Source organism: Rhincodon typus, chromosome 9 (genome assembly GCF_021869965.1).
Source record: "Rhincodon typus isolate 14 chromosome 9, sRhiTyp1.1, whole genome shotgun sequence".
Classification (NCBI taxonomy): Eukaryota; Metazoa; Chordata; class Chondrichthyes; order Orectolobiformes; family Rhincodontidae; genus Rhincodon; species Rhincodon typus.
The window spans coordinates 24446808-24470678 of NC_063340.1; the positions used below are offsets into that span (position 1 = coordinate 24446808).

The 23871-nt window shown below is 39.5% G+C and overlaps 1 protein-coding gene across 1 annotated transcript in view; it reads right to left on the bottom strand.

Moving 5' to 3' along the window:
- LOC109934260 (cation-independent mannose-6-phosphate receptor-like) overlaps positions 1–23871 on the bottom strand; it is a 125690-nt gene that overhangs the window by 76760 nt on the left and 25059 nt on the right. Inside the window, exons 3-5 of the mRNA XM_048600950.1 lie at positions 10282–10406; positions 5782–5880; positions 1434–1563 (exon numbers count right to left, since the gene is read on the bottom strand). Of these exons, the coding sequence (XP_048456907.1) occupies positions 1434–1563; positions 5782–5880; positions 10282–10406 (354 nt within the window). The remainder of the gene's footprint in view (positions 1–1433; positions 1564–5781; positions 5881–10281; positions 10407–23871) is intronic.

The following is a 23871-nucleotide window of genomic DNA, read 5'->3' on the forward strand; positions in this document are numbered from 1 at the left end:
ACAGCTTGTTATCTCAGATTCTCCAGCATCTGCAGCTCCTACTACTTCTTACCTGGTTTGGCCTACATGCAACTCTTAATTTCTCTGAAAATGACCTAGCAAGCCACTAAGTACAAGGGCAATTAGAAATGGGCAACACACCAACTCATGTCCCAAAGAATAAAGAAATATTTTCAACTCTCTTCTGATAGGAATTTTTGCATTCTCTCTTCACAAGACAAAGTTTCTCTTAAATTTCCTATTGCATTATTGACGACAAACATTTATCTCTAGTTTTAGTTTCTTCTAGAAGTTGAGATCTTTTATATGTACACTATCCAATTTCTTTGATAATATAAAGGCCTCTATTAAGCCATCCATAAGCCTTCTATTAAGGAAAAAAGCCCCTGTCTGTTCAACCTTCTAAAAGATAGAGTCTCTCATTTCTGTATCATTCCAGATGATCATTTTTGCACATTCAGTGCCTGGATATCTACTTTTAGTGGTATGTATGTCTATATTCCCAAATCTTCTGTTCCACTACTCATTAGTCAATAACTTTCCGAGGTGTATGTGGGCACTTAAACATACCTCTCAATGTTAAGGCCGACTTGCCCATTTGCACCCATCAAATTTAATAATGTTTTTCTGTGATTCATGCCAGTTCTCTTCTATGCTAACTTTCACTCCAATTAGATATCATCCTCAAATTGTAAAATACTTTCAATTTCAGACTCGATATCATTTATCGAAACAGCAGACAGTGCTCTAGAACTGAACTTGTGGAACAGCACTTGCCAACCTGAGTAACTGCATTTAAACCCCTCTCCTCATTTTGTTTTGTTATTAGCTTCTTGCGTCTGACTCCATGTTCTAACCTTAGCTTCAGTCTATGAAATTTCTTATAAAAGCATGATGGAAATCCTCTGACATTATTTACTCTAATGTTTTTTTTTTTTAAGATCGATCTTAGATAGGTGGGTCATACACACTATCCCTTTTGGAATTGGAGCTGACTCTCTGGTACTTTCAGTTTACAGGTGTTTTCTATTACACCTTTGAGTCAGGACTCCACGATCTTTCTTACCACCGTTAAGCTAAATGGACTTAGTTTTCCTCCACATGCTTTATCCTTATGTCAGAATCACATAAGCTGTCAAGTTTTAGGGCAGTATTTGCTTCTCTTACATTTCTGTAAGAGTCTCTTTTACATTTCTTCCCTAACCCCTCAAAATACACAGATGCAATCCATCTGAACCATTGATTTTAGCTTTAAGTTTGATTAGTTGGTCAATTATTTCCTTTTCTTTAAAAGAAAATCATAAATGGCTTTATATATTATTTGATTTCACAATGGGACCAGTAATGAGTGACATTGATAAGTAAATAGGGTACAAAGTTCATGAACTCAATGCAATCTAGAGAAATTAATCAGTTGAGAAAAGGTAACTAACCTATATCTCGACAAATGTTGATATACAAATCATCATCATCAGGAGAATCAACCAAATAGCCTCCTGACATCTTTATGAGCGGATTCAGATCACGTTTCTTTCCAACTTCATCAATGACATAACAAGGGACCTTAAAAAAGTTAATGTTAAGTGCACATAAATGAATAGGTTTTTAAAAAGTTCAACCAAGGAACATCTGTCACATCATGAATAATTATCTTAATTAAGATCAAAGAACTATCATAGGCAAAACAGAAACCAATGGCAATCTGATTAATACACACTTTCTGCAGTAATCCCAATTCATCACCTTCATTCTCTGGGAACTGATGCTTAGTTTCTACGTCTTCCCATCCATTGAAAAGCAATGGATGGAAAATGAGTGGAATATGCCTTCAATATTCAGATCTACCCACAAAACATGTTCAAAAATGTATCTTAATAGGGTTATTTAAATATTTTGACCATTGTTAAAGGCTTATTCACAGTGATCAATTTGAAGAGTTTGCTTCAAAATAGATAAAAGTTTGTTGGAAATCACCTTTACAGATCTCTCTGCTTCAATCTACCAATACTTCTTGAATAATCAATTGAAGCCTGCTGAACATGAACTATTAACAGCAAGCAATCTAGTGAAGGGAGTTTGTCTGCTTTCTAAACCATTACTAAAACAAACGCAACTTGCAAGCTCAATTAGCCACTGGGCATTGACCCACAATGACATTCACGGCTGTGCCATTAATAGAATTAAATGTCTGACAGTGCCGAAAAAGGTGTTTTTTAGCAAGTTAAATGCATCACTTTGGATTTAAGGTGAGAGCAGAGAAAGCACACGTGCCAGAATTTGAATGGAGAGGGACTACTGCCAAATAGTAATGCCTGGGTGGATGCAATGTTCAAGGTCTGATTACATGGGATGAAGCATAGCATGTACTCATGTTTGGAAACTCTTATTAACTTGTTTCTACGGATGTGACTAAATAAACTTACTGTGTACTGAGTTTTTTTTTTTAAATGGTCACTGACTAATTTTGTGGAGTGATAAATTAAGTAATAGGCAAGGAAACAGCAAGTAATCAAGCAGAGATGGTTGACTCTTAAGAATTGGCCATTAGAGCAGTGCAAGCTTACAAGTGGCACAAAAGGAGAGAGGGGACATTAAATCAAATATCAGGTGCTTAAGCACTGAACTGTAAATGCAGCTGCACATTTTATAAGTCATTATATTGCCAGCTATATGGATGCCCACTCACAGCAGAAGTAGCACATTAAAGAAAAATTCTCAGAGAGGGTAATGTTGAACTTGTACAAGATACTTGCCAGGTGGGGCATTATATACAGTTGAGTACATCATAGGAAAGATGTGAATGCCTTGGAGAGTGTGCAGAAGTGATTTACTGAAATGGTTTTAGGAATGAGAAACTTCAATAATGAAGACAGATTGAAGAAGTTTGGTCTGTTCTCCTGAGACAACATTTGGAAGAGGTTTTCAAAGCCATGAGCAGGCTGAATACAGTAGATAGGGAGAATCTGTTCCCACACGTAAAAGGAGCAAGAAGGAGGCAGCACAGTTTAAAGTGATAAGAGAAAAAAAACACACTCAGCAAGTAGTTAGGATATGGAACGCACTGCCTGGAAATGTGATAGAGGCAGGTTCAATTGAGACATTCAAGAGGGCAGTGGATGATTATTTCAACAGAAACAACACGCAAGGATACAGGGAAAAAGTAGCAGATTGGCACTAGGTAATGATGCTCTTTTGAAGGCACAGACACAATGGGCCAAATGACCTCTTGCGCCATAACAATTTTGAGATTCTGTGAAATGCTATGCAGTCTGAGCTTAGGTGCATAACTTTGTAGGGTCTGTACTTCAGGTTATTCCTCACATGTGACTGTGTATAAAGTGTGAGCAAATAAACATTTTGTGCAATACAACTGACTGCAAATAATTACAAGAGACAAATGAAAAAGGAGAAAAATCAAGAACTCTAAAACATACAAGTTCATATTTTTGCTTGTGGTAAAAACTAGATACACAAAAAGAAAAATTTAACCCATCATCTCCATCATGAAAAAACTCAAACATGTTCAGAGTTATTTTAATCCTTTTCAGAAGAAGCAGATTTCTGTATTTAGATGTTTCTTACTATCGACAGAACACAATCCTCCAAGTGAAAAAACTTGCGGCCATTAAATCATCACGGGGATTGATACCAACATCTCCAATATGTCAATTTTTCTTCAACCAAGGATTCTCTTCCACCATGGAGGGCAGATTGTCACAATCCTGAATTTCTACTCCAAATCTTCTCTTCTTTCACACCAACAGCCAATATAAGTTCCCTTGCACCCAACCTTACACTTCACGCATCTCCATTTTCAACAGATCAATTCCTGCTCTTTCCACCACCTTCAATGATGTCACCAAACACATTTTCCCCTTTCTTCAGCAATAGCCTAGCCTATTCCTTAGTTATCTCCAACGACCTCTCTTTTCTCCATGTCATTTTTCCATGCAAACACAGAAGATGGAACAGCTGCTCTGTTACCCCCTCTGTTATTTTTTCCTTTTGATTCGTTGCTTGGTTTTGGTCAGCAGCTGCTCATGATTCTCGTCAAAATTCCTCTACCCACATCCTTTGATCCTTTCCTATCCCATTACCTTTGGTCTTGCAGTTTTAATTCTTTTGGTAATTTAACTACACCGTCTTTCACAAACCAGACCTTCTACTTTTGTTCTTTATTTGCACCTGCCACTTTCAATTTGCTGAAAACTAGTTATATATCCAACTTTTGCAATTCCAATAAAAGATCATTAACCTGAAAGTTGCTTCTATCCAGAGAAACTGCCTGACCTGGGTATTTCCAGCAGCTTGTTTTTAAGACAATAACATTATTTATCCAATTCAAAATGTGAAAGGCTTTCCATTGTAAGTATTCACCCTTATAGTGTGGTAAGAACCTAAGCAGCACTGGACTGAACAACACAAGTTGGATGACTAGAAAATCTGATAGAAGTCAAACCTTTTCTCACTGATTTTTATTTCAATATTCTACTAAACACGCAGTTACTGAATCAAAGTACACTTTTAGCTGTTTGGCAGGATGCAGGTGAACCTCTCTTGTCGGTGGTGGGCTTATTGTTTTCCAAAACAAAGCTGAGCAGTACATCTGAAAATTGCTTATTCCAGGCTGAAGAACCATAAACCTTAACAATATTCTAGGTATGCGGACACGTGGAATTCAACAGTACTGTTGGAGGAGTTACAAACTATAAGTGGGTAATGCTACTTTCATACTGGAAAACAGCTGCTACAGCTGCATCTACTACATACATTTTCATTAATAAAATGCCCACTTAGAGCACCAATTTCAAATCTTCCAATTCATTTTACTGCTAGTTAGCATCATGGTCCTTATAGACAACAGCCTGGACAATAACCTACTATCACATGTATTCAAGAGTACATATTTTGGAGGGGCATAGGGGAGGGTAAGGGAGAAACGAGTGAGCTGGATATTTCATTCACCATTGCAAGAAAGAGTTTCAGACATTAGCTCCATGAACATACGCCCTGAAGTAAAACCATGTGACTACTGTATGAATTAACAAGTAGGACAACAGAAGAACATGTTTGCAAAAACTTAACATACAAAGTAACTTAAAAATAGCAATTTGAACCATGGAGGCGTTAAATAGTTTTAACTTATTTAATACTTCATTCATTATGTCCTTCCTTCAACAGCTGATCAGAAAAGAGGATGGGTTATGGTGCTGCAAGCGAAGACAAGAGGATTCTGTGCAGAGTATTATCTCAAATCCTCATGTTGCAAATTCAGAGTTTGGAATGTTCTGAGAGAAGGCACACAAAAGAACAAACAAAACCAGACTATAATAATTATCCTGAACCTGCAGGATTGGAAAATATAATAAGCACATTTTAAATTAAAAATTACATTTTAAAAATACTATAGGCAATTGCTCCATCTGCACTTACACCTCAACCTGATAACTGAAGTGAGAAATAAAACTGATCAGCAATAACAAAGGGTCCTCATGCCCAAAAGCTTTCTGAACTAACTTATTAAACAAACCAAGGTTCAGACTCAGCCATTCACTACAATGAGCTTAAAATAGTGCTATTTTGTTAGTTCACAAATACTCAAAAATGTTGCAGTCAACATAAATAGGAATACATTCAATTCAATCACATTTACTTAACACCAGTATGAATAGTTCAGGGAGCGTTTTATTCACTCCCCTGCTAGTTATACATCATTACTTACAGTCCCAATGCGGATTTTAGCAATTCAAAATTAAACCAATATGGGCTATTTGCATTTACCTCTTTATGGGGATTGAAGGTGCTCTTCTTGCAGGCTACAAAAGTCTTCCATTCAAAGTAATGCACACATTCAGAAGTCGTCACGAATTCTGGGCTACCCTGATTAAAAAATTGGGATCAGAATTACCTAAAACTGGCAGAATGACGTTGAGTACAAAACTGCTTCCCTGGTAGCAAAATTCAATATGCATGTCAGTAATAAGTAAATAGTAAACAAATTACTTAACATCTGCAAAAGGATTACAGCAGAAATCTTTCAAAGTATGAACAGCCCTCAATAAGTGAATGGAATATTCTCCAGCAACCCTCTCCACTTTCTAAAAATCCACACCCCATCCTCCCAAAGCTTGATTTCCAATCAGGTTCTCAATCTTCTTCCACAGAAAGATATTCTTTGTCTCAATTATTTCTAGTCATTATCTGTACCCTTGCTGTGAAGTTTGTTCAAACATTTTCCATGCTAAATTAAATTGCTATATTGAGATCAAATAATTTGATGCAGGTTACTTAGTCAAGACAGTTACTGCAATTTCTAATTTGTCTAAAGAATATCAGTACTGGGGGAGAATATTTCTCACTTATTTCAAAACACAGGCCAGAATAGTCCCAGTTAAGTTCAGACCATTCACTCATCTATTGAATAAACGTAATCTTTTATTTTTCCAGCCAAACCTTTCTGATGGCTTCTGCATGAGACTAATTAGTGAATTAATTTAAAATTACAAGCAGTTGTGCATTGTGAACTCATACCAATTCAAAATTAGGTTGATAGTGCAAAACTTAATTTACAACTGAAGGCAAAATGGATGCTGGAAATTTCAAAGAAAGAAAAGTGGATAAACAAGGTCACCAACTTGAAAGAGAAGCAGAGCTAATGTTTCAAAGAATGCCAAACTTGCGGTACTGCCTCAGCATTCTGATTTTATTTAAAAACAAAATTTCATGTTGACCAATTACATTCAGGTAACAGTCAACCTGTCTGCCTTGGAGATCCTATATCTTCAATCCTAATGGAGGCAATTGGTTGCTCAACCTATTAAAAATAAACAATTGTACTTTACATTTTAGACTGCAAGGACACTAAAAGATAAAGTTTTATTAATTTCATTTCTAAACATCACTACTAAGTCATACAGCATGGAAACAGACCCTTTGGTCCAACTGGTCCACAGTGACCACGTTCCCAAAATAAACTATTCCCACCTGCCTGCATTTGGCCCAAACCTCACCTATTCATGTACTTTTCCAAATGTCTTTTAAATGTAACTGTACTTGCATCCACCACTTCCTCTGGCAGTCATTCCACACACTAAGCACTGTGCAAAAAAGTTGCTCATGTACTTTTTAAGTCTCTCTTCTCACCTTAAAAATATGCCCCCTAGTCTTGAACTCTCCCAACTTAGGGAAAAGACCTTTGCTATTCACCTCTTGATTTTATAAACCTCAAAAAGGTTGCTCCTCAACTTCCTACACTCCAGTAAAAAAAGTCTCAGCCTATCTTTATAACTCAAACCCTCCATTCCAGGCAACATCCTGGTGTATTTCTTCTGAACCGTGGAGTGTGCAGGAAACAGCCTGGCCAGTGCACCATTTGAGGGATCAGTCTTTTGTTCCTTAGAGATGGAGGAAGAGCTAATCTTTTGCAAACAGAGGCTGTATTGACATCACTAGGACCTGAAAAAGTGAGGGAAAATGAGTTATACAACTCTGCCAGAACACACTCAGAGGAGGATGGCAAGAAGAAAATAAAAAAGGGATTCATAGAGAAATTCTGAACAGCTGGAGCATCATTTGCCTACCCTACTTCATCTCCTTTTCACAATCCTTATAATGAGTATTTAAAAAAGACCACTTAAGAGCAACCCTGTCTTCAACTGACATCCACCAGTATTTCCTAGCAGCACATATACAGACAAATTTCCACCTCATCAGTCATCATGTTCCCACCCACCTTAGCACACAGACATGCATGTTGTTGGGACAGTTGAGATCAGATATCCCAACACATGCCGAATATCTGTCTGGTTTACACAACTCAGCTGCGTGATACGTGGTGCATTCACTCACTGAGCCATCAGGAGCTACTGCATTGCTTTTTTTTTTCAAAAATAGTAAAAAAAAAATCCATTACTGATGCCACGTTTTACTAAACTTCACAGAAGGAAAAGATGTGTTTAAATAAATTTGATATTCTTTAAAACTTAACTAGATTTTGAACTTCAATGCTGTACAGTTCCATTTCTACACTCAAATGTAGAGAAAAAAAAACTGCTTTTGAAGAGATACATGCAAGCTGCACATAAGCCACAAATTTTAATGAAGTTAATGAATGGAGAAAAATAAATACCTTTAGGAGAATGCAGAAAAGTAGTAATTTTTAAACTTAGCATCTCATTTCAGAAAACAGTAATACCAGCTGAGAAGTGACATGTTCTTAAAAGCTTTGAGCTTTGCACAGTCTATATTATTTTTAATGGATAAATGTAATAGCAATGGAGTATCTACATGTGACTGAGAAATAATTCAGTTCATATACAGCTGCTTTCAGTTACAGAAGATCGGTCCACTCTAATCTGAGCAAAACTAAAAGCCCTAAATTTCATATCAGGTGTTTTGTACAGGAGCCAACTGAAAAAACAGAGTATTAGTCGTTTTGTACTTAAGTGGGAGTGCTACAAATATTATGGACTTGCACACGATTGGAAAAAAAAGAATCTCACAAATAAAATCCACTATGCGGTCTCACTTAATCCCATAAATCATACAGCCTTCTGCAACGATAACCACCCTCAAACTGTTGTAAGAGAACACATTTTCCTCATTCCGGGATAGACTGGAATGGAAGTCATGTGCTACTAAATTGCTAAAAATACCAGATGAGTTGAACAACTTGAAAATTTATGTGGCTTAGTTTTTTGCTATACAACATTACATTTCTTTGGGAGTAGTGAGAATGTGATGTTATTGAGAACACCAGCAGGAGACTAAGTTAAGGAACTGCCTAATGACCTGTGCCTCAGATTAATTGAGCTGCAGCTGCTACAGACCAGCAAGGGCAATACAGCCAGAAAGCTGCAAGCAAATCCCTCCTTGTCCACTCCCCACCACCCCTTTTGAGGAGTGAAAACACAAAAAACCTAAAGAATCCAAAAAGAAAAAAATTCAAGCAAGACTTAGGTCTACCCAATCAGCTAAAAAAAAAGAAAACAAAATAACAGCATGTTCTTGGAGAGCCAGCTACAAATCTGTGACCTTTGACCGTTATACAGCAATCTGCAGGACCAGATCCACCTAGTTCACAGACAAAGTGCCTCCTCCGTTTGTCAAAAAATGGGATCACATACCAAAAAATTTACCAATCAGGTAATGAAAGATAATCTTAATCCAAGTAACCCTAAAAATGACTCATTCAGTAAAATGCATTTGAATAAGTTGAAGCATAATTTTATGCTATTAGAAAAACGACCGAATCCTTTTTTTTAAAAAAAGGAAAGCTTGTGCAATGGAAGCCATTTTTAAACTGAAATGTCATAACATTGACGGCATCGTTTTATAAGATCTGTAAGTGATACGAATGGTGTAGAATTGTCTGACAATATCCAATTTCACCATTTCATATTACTGTGCGAATGGTTTCGTGCACCACATAAATCATAAAAGGATACCAATCCACATTACCCCTTTGTGCAGATTAAGGTGGCACTCTACAGTGATCTGTACACTAAAGAAACAGCAACTTATGTGCATCATCTCCTTAACCCCAGTATGTCACAACTCATCAAAAAAAAAAAAAAAAAAATTTTGCTCCATTTGAGGTACTAGCAGGCTCTGGAAATTAATTTTTTCAGTTCATCATTGTTGCCATAGCTGGAGCCCTTTTCCATTTCTGTCATTCCAATCATCCATCACAGACCAATGGAGGCTGCAACAATGATAAGTCATTTACTGATATTTGACTGACTTTGTGCACCCAAACAGCACAAAATTCTACAATCTAATGAAGAGAAATAATCTTTTCATCTGTTCACGCTTAAAACCAGCCCTGCGAGAAAGAAAATTGCTTGAACCGCTCAGCTTCAACTCCTTAGACACATGCTTTTGAATACTTGCCAGAAATGCGTAAAGTCTCATGTGAATACTGCTTTGGTTTTTATTTCACAGATTCAAAAAGATTAATCTATTATGTAAATCCCCATCTACAATATTCACTTCCCAATTGTGCTAAGCAGCTTCTACTCATCTGAAATAGGGGAGGGTGGGAGGGGGGTAGAATTTTCACGCAAACCTTTTTGCTATTGTTTCTACACTGAAGTAGCTTTCAAAGATGAAAACAGCTGGAACACTAGCTCTTACAAGTTCAATAAAAAATATTCACGTGACATACTGATACTTTAAAAATCACAGATTAATGTTCAACAATACCTGCCTCAACATTTTACTTGAATGCTGAGCGATTTAAAAACTTTATGAAGGTGGTGATACAGCAAACCATATACTCACCAAAGTTTTGCCACATAAAAAGTTGATGCTGCTTTGGACAGTCTGATTGGAGTTCTGTTTCGTACATTTCTGGGTGGTGTTGTACTCAATATGATGTACTCCTCTGGTCCTGAATGCATAATCACCTACATTAAGCAATAGACACATTACCTAAATGGAGTCTTATGGACAGACTTAGCTACTTCCCTAACCTTCACTTACCTAGCTTCATGAAACTTAAAAATTAAATTTGGTAGCTGATGAAAGGTTCAACAAAAAGGGGTCAACTCAGCTTATTTCATTTGAAACATGCCCATTTGAGTCTTCAATAAGAATCAATACAAAAGCCAGTACTAAAGTACATTTGTGTTCAAATAAGTCTTCTCAGCTTCATTAGGCAGGTATCCCAACCTTTTGTACAAAGTGAGTCACACGACACCAGGTTATAGTCCAACAATTTTACTTGAAATCACAAGCTTTCGGAGCATAGCCCCTTCGTCAGGCGAAGTGTGAAAAAAGCACACAGACAGAATTTATGGGCAGAAAGATCAAAAGATCATACAAACGGTGCAGGTGGAGTGTTGAATAGGTCCCTGCAGGTGATCTGAAGTGTTGGACGGTGTGAGTAAAGTGTCAATGGCTGAGTAATCCGATTAATTGAGGTATATAGAAAATTACAAAAAAAATTAAAATAAGGCGGTTCTGGAGACAAACCAAACGACTGGAATAACATTGAATCAGAGATAGTAGGAACTGCAGATGCTGGAGAAATAACATGATAGGTATAACAGTCACATGCCAAGGGTCTAACCAAAATAAGAAGTAATCCAAAAACTAATTAAGGTAGAGAGATCATAATTTATGCAAGTGATGGTGACAAAAATCAGACAGTAAGGAAGATTTTAAAGATACAGAGCAGTGTGGTGAGGTCGCATGTAGCACGACATGAACCCATGATCACGGTTGAGGCCGTCTTCATGGGTGCAGAACTTGGCTATCGGCCACTGCTCGGCGATTCTGTATTGTTGTGTTTCTCGAAGGCCGCCTTGGAGGACACTTACAGAAGATTGCAAGCTGAAAATCCTTGACAGCTGAAGTGCGCCCCAGTTGGGAGGAACATTCCTGTCTGGCGATTGTTGCACAGTGTCCATTCATCCATTGTCATAGTGTCAGCATGGTCTTGCCAATATACCATGCCTTGGGGCATCCTTGCTTGCAGTATATGAGATAGACAATACTGGCCACGTCACGCGAGTATCTGCCGTGTATATGGCAGGTGGTGTTCCCATGTGTGATGGTAATACCCACGTTGATGATCTGACATGTCTTGCAGAGGTTGCAAGGGCAGGTTTGTGGTGTTGTGGTCCATGTTGTCCTGAAGGCTGGGTAGCTTGCTGTGAACAATGGTCTGTTTAAGGTTTGGTGCTTGTTTGAAGGTGATAAGTGGAGGCGCACGGATGATCTTGGCGAGATGCTCACCATCAATGACACGTTGAAGGCGGCAAAGAACATGGCATAGTCTCTCCGCTCCAGGGAGGAACTGGACCACAAAGGGTATTCTGTTGGTCATATCCTGTATCTGTCTTCTGAGGGGGTCATTGTGGTCTTTTGCTGTGCCATGTCAAAACTGGCAATCGATGAGTTGAGCATCATATCCCATTCTTGAGGACGCCCTTCAAAATCTTTAGGCGTATGTTGCATTCTTCCTCTTCCTCAGGCCTACCCCTATGGACAAGCCCTGAGCATACATAGGATCTGCTCAGATGAGGAGGAACGCCACAGACACTGAAGATTGGTTTGTAGGACACCCTCATAAGAACAGGATGCGATGCTCAACTCATTGATTGCCAGCTCCAATGTGCCACAGCAAAAGAACCACAATTATAGTTAGCTTGTACAGTTTTAGATTACTTATCACTTTGATTAGACCATAAGCATGCAACTCTTATACCTATCATGTTATTCCAGTCATCATTTGGTTTGTCTCCAGCACCACCTTATTTTCAATATTTTTGTAATTATCTTCCTGCCTCACTTAATTGGATTTTAGGTCATCACTTGGCTTGTACTCACACCATACAACTCTTTGGACCTGCACTGACTTATTATTTGACACTCCACTCGCACCATTTATACGATCTTTAGATCTCTCCGCCCATAAATTCTGTGTCCGTGCGCTTCCCTCTCATTTCACCTGACGAAGGGGCTACGCTTCGAAAGCTTGTGATTTCAAACTATAACCTGGTGTCATGTGACTTCTGGCTTTGTCTACCCCAGTCCAACACCAGCACCTCCACATCATAACTTTGTACAATATCTAGGTCACGCACAAAGTTTCCTTTTATTGTTTATACACAAGATTAAAGCAAAACAGTTTACGTTAAAGAATAAATTAGGAGAAACAGTTTTTATAAAACAAAGAGAGAGATACATATGACAAGAAAAACCGAGGAATACTCCAGTCTTGCAATATTGGTCTGCACTCAGGATTGACAGAGGAACCACATTCTGTAGCATCCTGAAACCTAGATAAAATTCACGAGCAATACGGGTTAATCAAGTACAGGCAGCCATATTTCATAACAAGTAGTTTTTAGCAAATGCAAGCAATTTTTGAAGCATACCTAATTGAATAAAGGAAATGTTGATGAGGTGCCAAGAATTTTCAGACATCTTCAGTAACATTTCACATAAAGGCAAAGGTATAATCCAAGGAGACGCAGAGGTATAGTTATGTCAGTTGACAAACTAGAAACAAGGATATGGTACATGGACATTAAGAAACAGGCAGGGGATGACGTAGCACAGAATCCAATAGTGGGTTCAAAAGACAGAAAAAGGAGGAGGGGTTTGGACCATAACGGCCACAATCTAAACTGGCAAACAGCACAGGAGCAAGGATTCAGCTTACAGCAAAGAGAGTTGATACGATCTAAGGGGAAAAAAATAGCTTAGCAGATTGGACCGAGGCAAGAAGTACAATTTTCCGTGGACTAACATTTTAGACAAACAGAAGGAAACATACATTCAAATGAAAAGACATTGAAGGATGGAAATTAAAGTGACCACAGGACCACAGAATTACAAGTAGCCCATTTAACTTTTCAACGAGATCACGGCTGATCAGGTGCTTAGGTCAACATACTCACCCTTTCACACAAGTCTTAATACTTCTAGTTAGTAGAAATCTATTAATCTCAAATTCAAAATTAACAGCTAACGCATACTTGTACCCCCTTGTGTTGAAATGTATCCTGACTATGAGGGCTTGGCTCCAATTTATAATTCTACATTCCCTATTTCTGGTGATCCCAACCAGAAATCGTTTCTCTCCATGTAACACAATACTGCCCCTTAATTTGTGAACAAATTTTAACAGCGTCACCACTCAAAACACGCACCCCGAGGGATAGTAGAGTTTTAAATCACCACACAATTCCTTAAAAACAGAAACAGATAAACAAAGCCCTAAAGACTGACCACAAAGTTCAACACACTATACAAATCGACAAACTCCCACAGCTATCCTGACCACACTTTCTCAAACTCACTCCAATTACCCACTTTCAACGGTGTATATCATTACAAAGTTGAGTAGAGTATTGATGAATTGGAAGGCAGGAAGTTAGAATTTGTTGGTAAAAATGATCGTGGGGAAGAGAGTGTGCCATGGTCCCTTAAACAGCTTGTGCTTCGTCTGTGCTTGGAAGTTTATAAATGCAGGTGCACAGAGAGTGCCCGAACGGAAACATTTTGTATAGCAACAAAAACAGAAGTTGCTGGACAAGCTCAGCAGGTCTGGCAGCATCTGTGAAGAAAAAAAAAATTCAGTTAACTTTTCAGGTCTGGCAACCCTTCCTCGAGGATGTTTACTGATTATTTTTTTCTTCACAGATGCTGCCAGACCTGCTGAGCTTTTCTAGCAACTTCTGTTTTTGTTCCTGATTCACAGCATCCACAGTTCTTTTGATTTTAACATTTTGTATAGAACAGCCAAACAGCATTTTTCCAAGACAAGTTTGAATGTGGCCAATTAATTTAAACAAAGCACCTAGATTCAGAAAGCCAACTGAATCGAAATCTGATGGTGTTGAGAATTAAATTCTTATTTGATTGGTTTCAGGTTATGTCATTACAGGTATATAAGGCGAAGGCATTTGGAAAATTGGGAAGAGCCAACTGCTATCTGAAAAGAGAGAGACAACTGCCACTTGCCAGAGTTAGCAGCATTCAGCTCTGACAAAGAACATCTAATTAAACAAAAGGTACCACAGTATTTTAGCTCGAAGTCCTCTCAGAAATAAGAGAGAATCAGCGGGAGAAAGGAGTTTGTGAAGAGACCGGAGACTACTGTCTTCTGGGATATTCTGTCTCCCCCCACGTTCGCACAGACCAAGTTATAATTGATTGCTTATTAATTAGGTTTATATTAGTGGGACTTGTATTATTTAAACAGCATTCCAGTTGAATTTAGACCAGTTAGGGAGCAGGTAGTACAAAAGGGGGAAAAATTGTTCGGTTTGTTACTATCTCTTTTTAAATGTATTCATTAAGGTTAACATGTAAATAAATAAATAGTTATCTATTATTTATAAAGTGGATTAGGGATTTCCTTTCCTTTAACCATTAATTTAACAGATCACAATGGGAAAGGAGAGCTTCTCTGGGTATTTTGGGAGTAGCTATCAGAAGGGAACCTCCACTCCCACACCTGTAAATTGGGGCTTGTGTCAGTTTTAGTATCAGAGGGCTTTGGCCATTCCCCCTCCATAACAACATGTTGAGGGACACAACTTTCATTGCCAGTACATCAGATTCCTTTTCCTTCAATTAAGGATTCACTCCGCTCCAGAGCAAGAGGCAAGTGGGATAGGATAAAAAGCATGGATTAAGAGGTCTGCTTGTGGCAACATTAGTGGCAGAGTAACATCACAGACTACATTAAGTACAGTGAAAGCTGACTGTGAATAGGGTTGTTGAATATCTCTAGTATGTCATTTAACAGCAAGGTCTTTAGTTTGTGTGAGCTCTCCACTAATAATTTTTAAGAGAAAAATAAACAAACTAAATATCATTACAATAAATCACAGCAGGGAATCGCAAGTGATAAATTTGAGTTCAATCAAATATGATTGCAATGATAGGACGGTTGCTGCTGCAACATGTGGAAGCTGCTGGACAACTGTGACCCAGAGCAAGCACATCTGTATTAACTGTTTACAGCTCAAGGAACTTCGGATCTCAACTGGAGGAGCTGGAGTCAGAGCTACAGACGTTGTGCCACATCAGAAAGGGGAAGTGGTTATTTCATTCCACAGGATGATCACACCCCTAGGACCAGGTAACTCAAAATCCTGTTGAAGAAATTGCTGCAAATACATCCCCTACCACTTTGCAAACAGACATCTTAGCATGGCATACAACAATTCAGCTCACCTCTATATTTTCACTTAAAAGTAAAAAATAGGAACTGCGGGACTTCATTTGCCCGTTGGGTTCGTGCTGTCATTCAACAAGATCATGACAGATCCTTTACTTCAACTTCCGCTTCCTGCACTATTCCCATATGCCTTAGATTTTTGAGTGCTAAGAAAATCTATCAAGTTTGTCAAGGACTGAGTATCCACAGCTCTGAGTAGAGAATTTCCAAGTATCCAAATTCTTTGAGTGAAGAAGTTTCTCACCTCAGGCCTAAACAGTCCTTGTGCCTACATTCGGAGTCATGACTCCTTGTTTGAGATATCCCAGCCTGGGGAAAAAGCATTTTCTCAGTACTGACCCACCTGTTCCAGAGGTGTGTCATAACATCCCCGAACAGGTTGATCAGAAAATATTTATCCTGTTGGACCTCTTTTTAAAAAAATGTTCCAATTAGACCACCTCTCATTCTTTTAATCCTCAGGGAATGTGGGCCTATTGTATTCATTCTCTCTCCTCTCAGAACAATCCACATTCCCAGGAAGGAATGTAGCAAACTTCTGTTGCACTCCAGATCAAAACTCCACAATGTACGTGGTACTCAAGGTGTAACTTCACGTAACCATTTCAGTGTAAAAGGAGAGTATTTTAGAAAAATGTTTGAAACCATTTGTAACCAAAGTTGACACATTATTTCCCTTCCTAATTGCTTGTTACATCTGTATGCTAACTTTGCATTCAAATGTTCCTCAGTTCTGAGGGTCACTGGACCCAAAAAATCTGATTGCTCTTCATAGATGCTGCCTGATCTGCTGAGCTTTTCCAGCAAATTCTGTTTTTGTTTCTGATTTACAGCATCCATAGATCTTTTGTTTTTGTATTAGTTCTCATTCAAACAGACCTGGCTGCCCTTGTACACTATTGCAAACATTTCCCATTATCAACATGCAAAAAAAAAACACCCTGCCTTTTTTTCATCTATCAAAGTGGAAAACTTTATGCTGAGAATTATCTATTGTATATTCTTCCTTTAAAAGGAGGAAGCATGCCAGTGAGTATTTGAAAGACAGTAAATTGGTTCCCTGATTTATGATATCATTGGGGTCCAAGAAATGCCCATGTGACTTGTGGTTGCCAAGAATGAAAGGCTCAAAAGCAAAAGGACAAATAGTAAGCTAATTGTAGTGGGGTTAGGTCCAGGAATTTGTTTTTTCTGCTTGACATCTCAGAACACTGGAAATTCAAGCAAATAGGAAAAAGGTGAGATTCTCTTTGGATGAACAGTCTTGTTTTGCAGTGTTAAAGCAGATCCTGTGTTGAAGCAAGCCTTAGAAGAGAGCAGAGATTGTTACTGCCTGCTTTACAATTGGAAATGACAATGCCAACTACAGGAAGAGCAAGGCACGGTGAATTAAGCACACTCAAATGGTGCAAAAGCTTACCAGATCATTTAAGGGGGTTGGGGGGTGTAAGAGAAGGGAGGATTCATCAGGCCTATTGTGACCAGAGTGAGGCTTCATAGACATGTACCTTATTGGTGGCAACTACATCCACGGACTTTGGCTGGAATATGCTGATGCATGTGATTCAAGAACCAGTGTTTAGATGGAAGAAGAGAAAAAAAAGTCAGGTTGGAAAGGGTGAGGGATTGCAAATGGCCCCCACATTTTTGCAGGAAGAATGAAAGAAATTTACTTCTTTGGGAATATCTTTCATCTGTTCATGTTTCAATTGGGTTCATTTTCATTGGTTTTTTTTATTTTAAGATTTTAAAAATTTTAAGATGCAAAATCTTGTCCAGCAGTTCTGTTGGTGATTGTGGAGACTCTTTTCAGAAAATTATTACTCTACAAGGAACATGACATCACACTGTTCCAACGCCAATATCTTCATCCACTAATGCCATTTGTTTATACCCCTTTACAGCCTTTTTGCATTCTCATGTTTACTTACTAGCTCAACTTTTATATTGTCAACAAACTTGGATACATTATATTCAGTCTCATCTTCGTTTTTAATAGAATATAGCTGAGGCCCAAGTACTGATCCTTGAGATACTTACTAGTCAACTCAACTGCATACTGTTTATTCCTACTGCTTTCGGTCCAAAAAACAATTCTCAATCCATACTAACATATTACCCTAAATCCCATGAGCCCTAATAGTGTACAATCATTGTGTAGTATCTTATCAAAACATTCTTGAAAAACTGAAAGCATATCTTGTTTTGTCCACTTATTCATCATTCTAGTTATATTCTGAACAACCCAAAACATGACTTCCCTTTCATAAATCTGTGTTGACTGTTTGCCTGTCTGACTGTCACTTCACTAAGATACCAACCACTGACCTACTCATGTTAGGCTAACTGGCATTTATTTTCTCTCCTCCTTAAATTGTGAGATGGGAGTAAATACAATCTTATTTGTGGAAACTGTCTTGACAAACAGGGATTCTGGACCTGAAATAATTGCAACCAGTATCTCAACAGCTATCCTTTTTTAAATCCCTTAGATGCATAAAATGCAGTGTCCAGGAAATTGTCACCATCTAATCTAATTCATTTTCCCTGGAGTCAAGTACAATTATTTTGGTTCCTTATCAGGCTGGTTCCCCCTTAGTGTGACAATTTGTCCTTTTTTTTGGAAGAGGTTGAGCTTTAGGGATAGAGCTGTCTCTTCCAAGCCAACAAAGTAAACAGCTTAAGGCCTTGGATTTTCTTAAAGTTAGAATAATAGAAACTGCATGAATGGGTGAACTCATGATCTCACAGAACCAGAGTTTTAGTTCAGCTTTCAGTGGTTTTTGGAAGTTGGTTGTAGAAGCTGCCATACCACTTTCTCTGCCAGAGTGGTATGTTCTTTTTATCTGGACTGGAGAAACATTCACGCAAGACAATCTATTTTACTGAATTGGTCTTTGCCAAGGGTGTGTTTATAGGATGTTCCTATATATAACTACTAAACAGCAACTGTTCCAATAATCTAATATCCTGTTAAGTTTTCCAATAGTTAAAGTTATACCAATACTTTCTCATTTGTATTTTGCCTATACAGTAAAAATAAACTATGTTTTGCTTAAAGCCACGTAATGTAACCAATCAAATTACAGCTGGAATACTGCACCTTATACTTCCCTTTAAATAAGGAAAAGGTTATGGTCTTGGCTATCTCCCTCATATTCGCAGGGGGTTTGGTCTGATCCATAACAACTAGTCCCAAAATGTAGAAACAGAGGACAAACCTGTACAGTCTTTGTTTTGTTATTTCCCATTATAACTTCACTTATCTCTGCCTTTACTGGGTCCACATCAACTTTCATTAATCCCGTGTTATTGAATGTCTATAGAAATATTTGCAGTTTGTCTTTTCGTGTGTTGCTGATATATTCTCATCACCTTCTATCTTGTCTTACCCTTTTCTTGGTGCTGTTTTGTTGAACTCAAACATTCCAAGACCAATCTTGCTGGCAGCATTCCAAGTCTCTGGTTTTGACCTAATATCTTTAACTCCTTATTAGCCATAATTTTATCAAATTGTGGGGGGTTTGTGCCTTAAAAGGAATGCATATTTGTTGCAAACAGAAACAAATACTAGCATTTAAAAATCATCAATACACTTTAGCCAATTCATCCCACAGTTTAGGTTTAAGACCCATTTTTCAATTGAAGTAAATCACTTTGAAGCAATATACATTTCTCAGATTTAGCACTTCAAGAATACTTTCAATGGGGGCTATTTAATAACACTGTCTCATTACATAATACTAGATACAAAATTTCCCATTCCTAGTTAGATCCTTGATATATTGATCCAGAAACCTCATACATTTCATGTACTGACTCGACACTACTACTCCAAATTTGGTTTGTCCAGCCTAGAAGGTCACACTCCACTCCACCCACAACAGTTACTGTATTACCCTCATACGTGCCTTTAATTTCCTGATTATACACTATCCTACACTACAATTACTTTGAGAGATCTGTCACATTTCTTAATGTTTTCTGCCCTTTGCTGTTCCTTAGCTCCAACCCAATCAATTATGTCTCAATTTTGAGAGCCAAATCCTTTTTCTTTACGCCAACATTTATCCAGGCTAACCCTTCAAGAATATTCAGCTCCCAATCTTGAACACTTGGCAACAATACTTTCATATTGGCTTTTGCTTCAAAATTATTAAATTTTTAATTGTACTACTCACAGTCCTCCTGTTCTGAGAGAAACAGAGGCACAGAACTCCCAGATAAGAAAAGCAGATAGCGCATGGGCCCAAGCTATGCCTGCCTCTTTGTAGGTTATGTGGAACAATCCCTCTTCTGTAGTTACACTGGCCTTAAACCCCATCTCTTCCTCCGTTACATCGATGACTGTATCGGCGCCGCCTCGTGCTCCTACAAGGAGCTCGAACAGTTCATCCACTTCACCAACGCCTTCCACCCCAACCTTAAGTTCACCTGGACCATCTCGGATACCTCTCTCCCCTTCCTGGAACTCTGTTTCCATCTCTCGCAACCACCTGGAAACAGATATCCATTTCAAGCCTACTGATTCCCACAGCTACCGAGAATACACCTCCTCCCACCCACCTTCCTGCAAAAATGCCACCACCTATTCCTAATTCCTTCGCCTCTGCCGCATCTGCTCCCAGGATGAGACATTCCACTCCCGAACATCTCAGATGTCCTCAAGGACCGCAACTTCCCCCCTCAGTGGTCGAGAACACCCTCGACCGTGTCTCCCACATTTCCCGCAACTCATCCCTCACACCCCGTCCCCGCAATAACAACCAAAGCAGAATCCCCCTCATCCTCACGTACCACCCCACCAACCTCCAGATCCAACGCATCATCCTCCGACACTTCCACCATCTGCAATCCGACCCCACTAAAGACATTTTTCCCTCCCCACCCTTATCTGCTTTCCGGAGGGACCACTCTGTGACTCCCTTGTCCGCTCCACACTCCCCTCCAGCCCCACCACACCCGGCACTTTTCCCTGCAACCGCAGGAAGTGCTACACCTGCCCCTACACCTCCCCCCTCACCCCCATCCCAGGCCCCAAGAAGGCCTCCCACATCAAGCAGATGTTCACCTGCACATCTGCTAATGTGGTATACTGTATCCGCTGTTCCTGATGTGGCCTCCTCTACATCGGGGAAACCAAGCAGAGGCTTGGGGACTGCTTTGCGGAACACTACACTTCGTTCACAACAAACAACTGCATCTCCCAGTCGTGAAACATTTCAACTCCCCCTCCCACTCCTTGGAGGAATGTCCATCCTGGGCCTCCTGCAGTGCCACAACGATGCCACCTGAAGGTTGCAGGAACAGCAACTCATTCCGCTTGGGAACCCTGCAGCCTAATGGTATCAATGTGGATTTCACAAGCTTCAAAACCTCCCCTCCCCCAACCACATCCCAAAACCAGCCCAGCTTGTCCCCACCTCCCTAATCTATCCTTCCTCCCACCTCAAGCCCCACCCCCATCTCCTACCTACTACCCTCATCCCACCCCCTTGACCTGTCCATCCTCCCTGGACTGACCTATCCTCTCCCTAACTCCCCACCTACACTCAACCTTTACTGGCTCCACCCCCATCTCTTTGACCTGTCTGTCTCCTCTCCACCTATCTTCTCCTTTATCCATCTTCTATCCGCCTCCCCCCTCCCTATTTATTTCAGAATCCCCTTCCCCTCCCCCATTTCTGAAGGGTCTGGGCCCAAAACGTCAGCTTTCCTGTTCCTCTGATGCTGCTTGGCCTGCTGTGTTCATCCAGCTCTACACCTTGTTATCTCACCACTCCTATATACTCACAAATGAGCATGCGATTGGTTTACTGAGGACAATGGAAGGGGAAAGGAGGAATGGGGGAGTAGGGGCAGAGAGGGAAGGGAAGAGGAGTCTGGGGTCAACCTCATAATTGCGCAGATCTTTGGCTATCAAATGAAGTGGATGAAAAGGTCACTGTATGCATGTACTTCGTTGTGAGCACTTCACATTCGGATATAGTGCCTAATGAGTCACCTTAAGTCATTAGTGTTTTTTAAACTTTTGTTATTTTCAGTGTCACTTTCTGACCCACTTCACTTTCACCTAAAATGCTAATCTGCTCTCAAGCTTTGGTATTTCCCTTTGCTGCTTTTGAATTTGAATTCGAATTCCTGAATCCTCTCAATCACCCATTAAATACCTGCCTACCATCTTTGTTATCCCATTAGCCAAGACTCTGGTCCACGAAACTAAGCACTGAAAGGGAAACACTATGAATGAAGGAAATCTTAAGTCAAAACAGAATTCTGGCAAATCTATAGATGCGGCATATAGACTGAAATAGTTAATTTGTGTTGACGGCTTTGCATTAGAATTCAGTCCTGGCACAGCCCAATTAGCTGAGTGTTTTCTAATGTTTTTCTTCCACTTGGAACACAAGTCTCCATCTCTCTCAATCATCAATACAGCACTGTTAACTGGACATTCTTAAATTCTGCTGCATCTGGGAAGTTGCACTTCCTTTTAGTTAAAATGAAGTATCAACCAAAATGGAAAAGCCCTGGGGAAAATTGATGCACAGAGAGATCTGGGTGTTCAGGTCCATTGTACCCTGAAGGTGGCAACGCAGGTCGATAGAGTGGTCAAGGAGGCGTACGGCATGCTTTCGTTCATCGGACGGGGTATCGAGTACAAGAGTTGGCAGGTCATGTTACAGTTGTATAGGACTTTGGTTTGACCACATTTGGAATACCGCATACAGTTCTGGTCGCCACATTACCAAAAAGGATGTGGATGCTTTGGAAAGGATGCAGAGGAAGTTCACCAGGATGTCGCCTGGTATGGAGGGCGCTAGCTATGAAGAGAGATTGAGTAGATTAGGATTGTTTACATTAGAAAGACAGAGGTTGGGGGGACCTTATTGAAGTCTACAAAATCATGAGAGGTATAGACAGGGTGGATAGCAAGAAGCTTTTCCTCCCCCCACCCCGCCCAGAGTGGGGGACTCAATTACTAGGGGTCATGATTTCAAGGTGAGAGGGGAAAAGTTTAAGGGAGATATGCATGGAAAGTTCTTTACGCAGAGGTGGTGGGTGCCTGGAAAGCATTGCCAACGGAGGTGGTAGAGGCAGGCATGATAGCGTCATTCAAGATGTATCTAGACAGATACATGAATGGGCAGGGAGCAGAGGGATACAGATCCTTGGAAAATAGGCGACAGGTTTAGATAGAGGATCTGGATCGGCACAGGCTTGGAGGGCCGAAGGGCCTGTTCCTGTGCTGTAATTTTCTTTGTTTGTTCTAAAATGCTACATTCCACTCGGTTGCACCTCAGCTTAAAAGACTGAAATTTTCCAGTGGAAACGTGGGTTACACCTCATTTTGAAAACTTCAGCTAGCGGTGCAGAATGGTCATTCAATTCAATTGCCCTCACCAACCCTTTAAAATTCAGCATTGGCAAGGCAAAGGTTATCCCGGTCAGCCTGTGTTTTAAACATGAATACAATCTATTCTACAGCAATAAACCAAATTTCCCCTCCAGCTTCCCCACCTGCTTTTATGACCATTATCTAATTAATATTAGCAAGCAATGATGCAGAGTTCCTTAGCAACCAACCAGACAGTACTAATGATACAGTATAGCAAGTACAGTACAGTATTGTTGCAAGGAATTGGATTCCTCAGAAACTGATTTCTCTCGCCTCTCCCAAGATGGTATCCCACTCTTGAACATGCTTTCTTGGGCTTCTGCCTCACCTATTTCTAAAAGTTTTTCATACACCTGTTGTTATGTATTCTTTAACTGTTGCTACGTATGGTATCTTCAAGCTCAAATATCACTTCTCCCAGCATATTTGTGTTCCCTTCCTGTAGTAGCCCCTGTAAAAGGTGGCTGCAAGATCACTGCTCCAAAATGCAAATAATTCTCTGTTCAAAACTAATGATCATGCTCTTTTACCTTCACCCACCCTACCCAGTCACATTTCTACACTTTCATTTGTAGTCTGCTTCTGTCTTTAAATTCTTTTTGCCTTTTCCAATTTGTCTGGATGTTCAAAATCTCGCTACCTTAGTTTGCTCTTGCAATAATTTGCATCCCCACCAGTTCATGATCCTATTTTCAAATTTAAGGAATGGAAAGCGTACAGAATGATAACATTCGCAAGGTTGAAGAGAATGGATCTGGGAAACTTACATAGT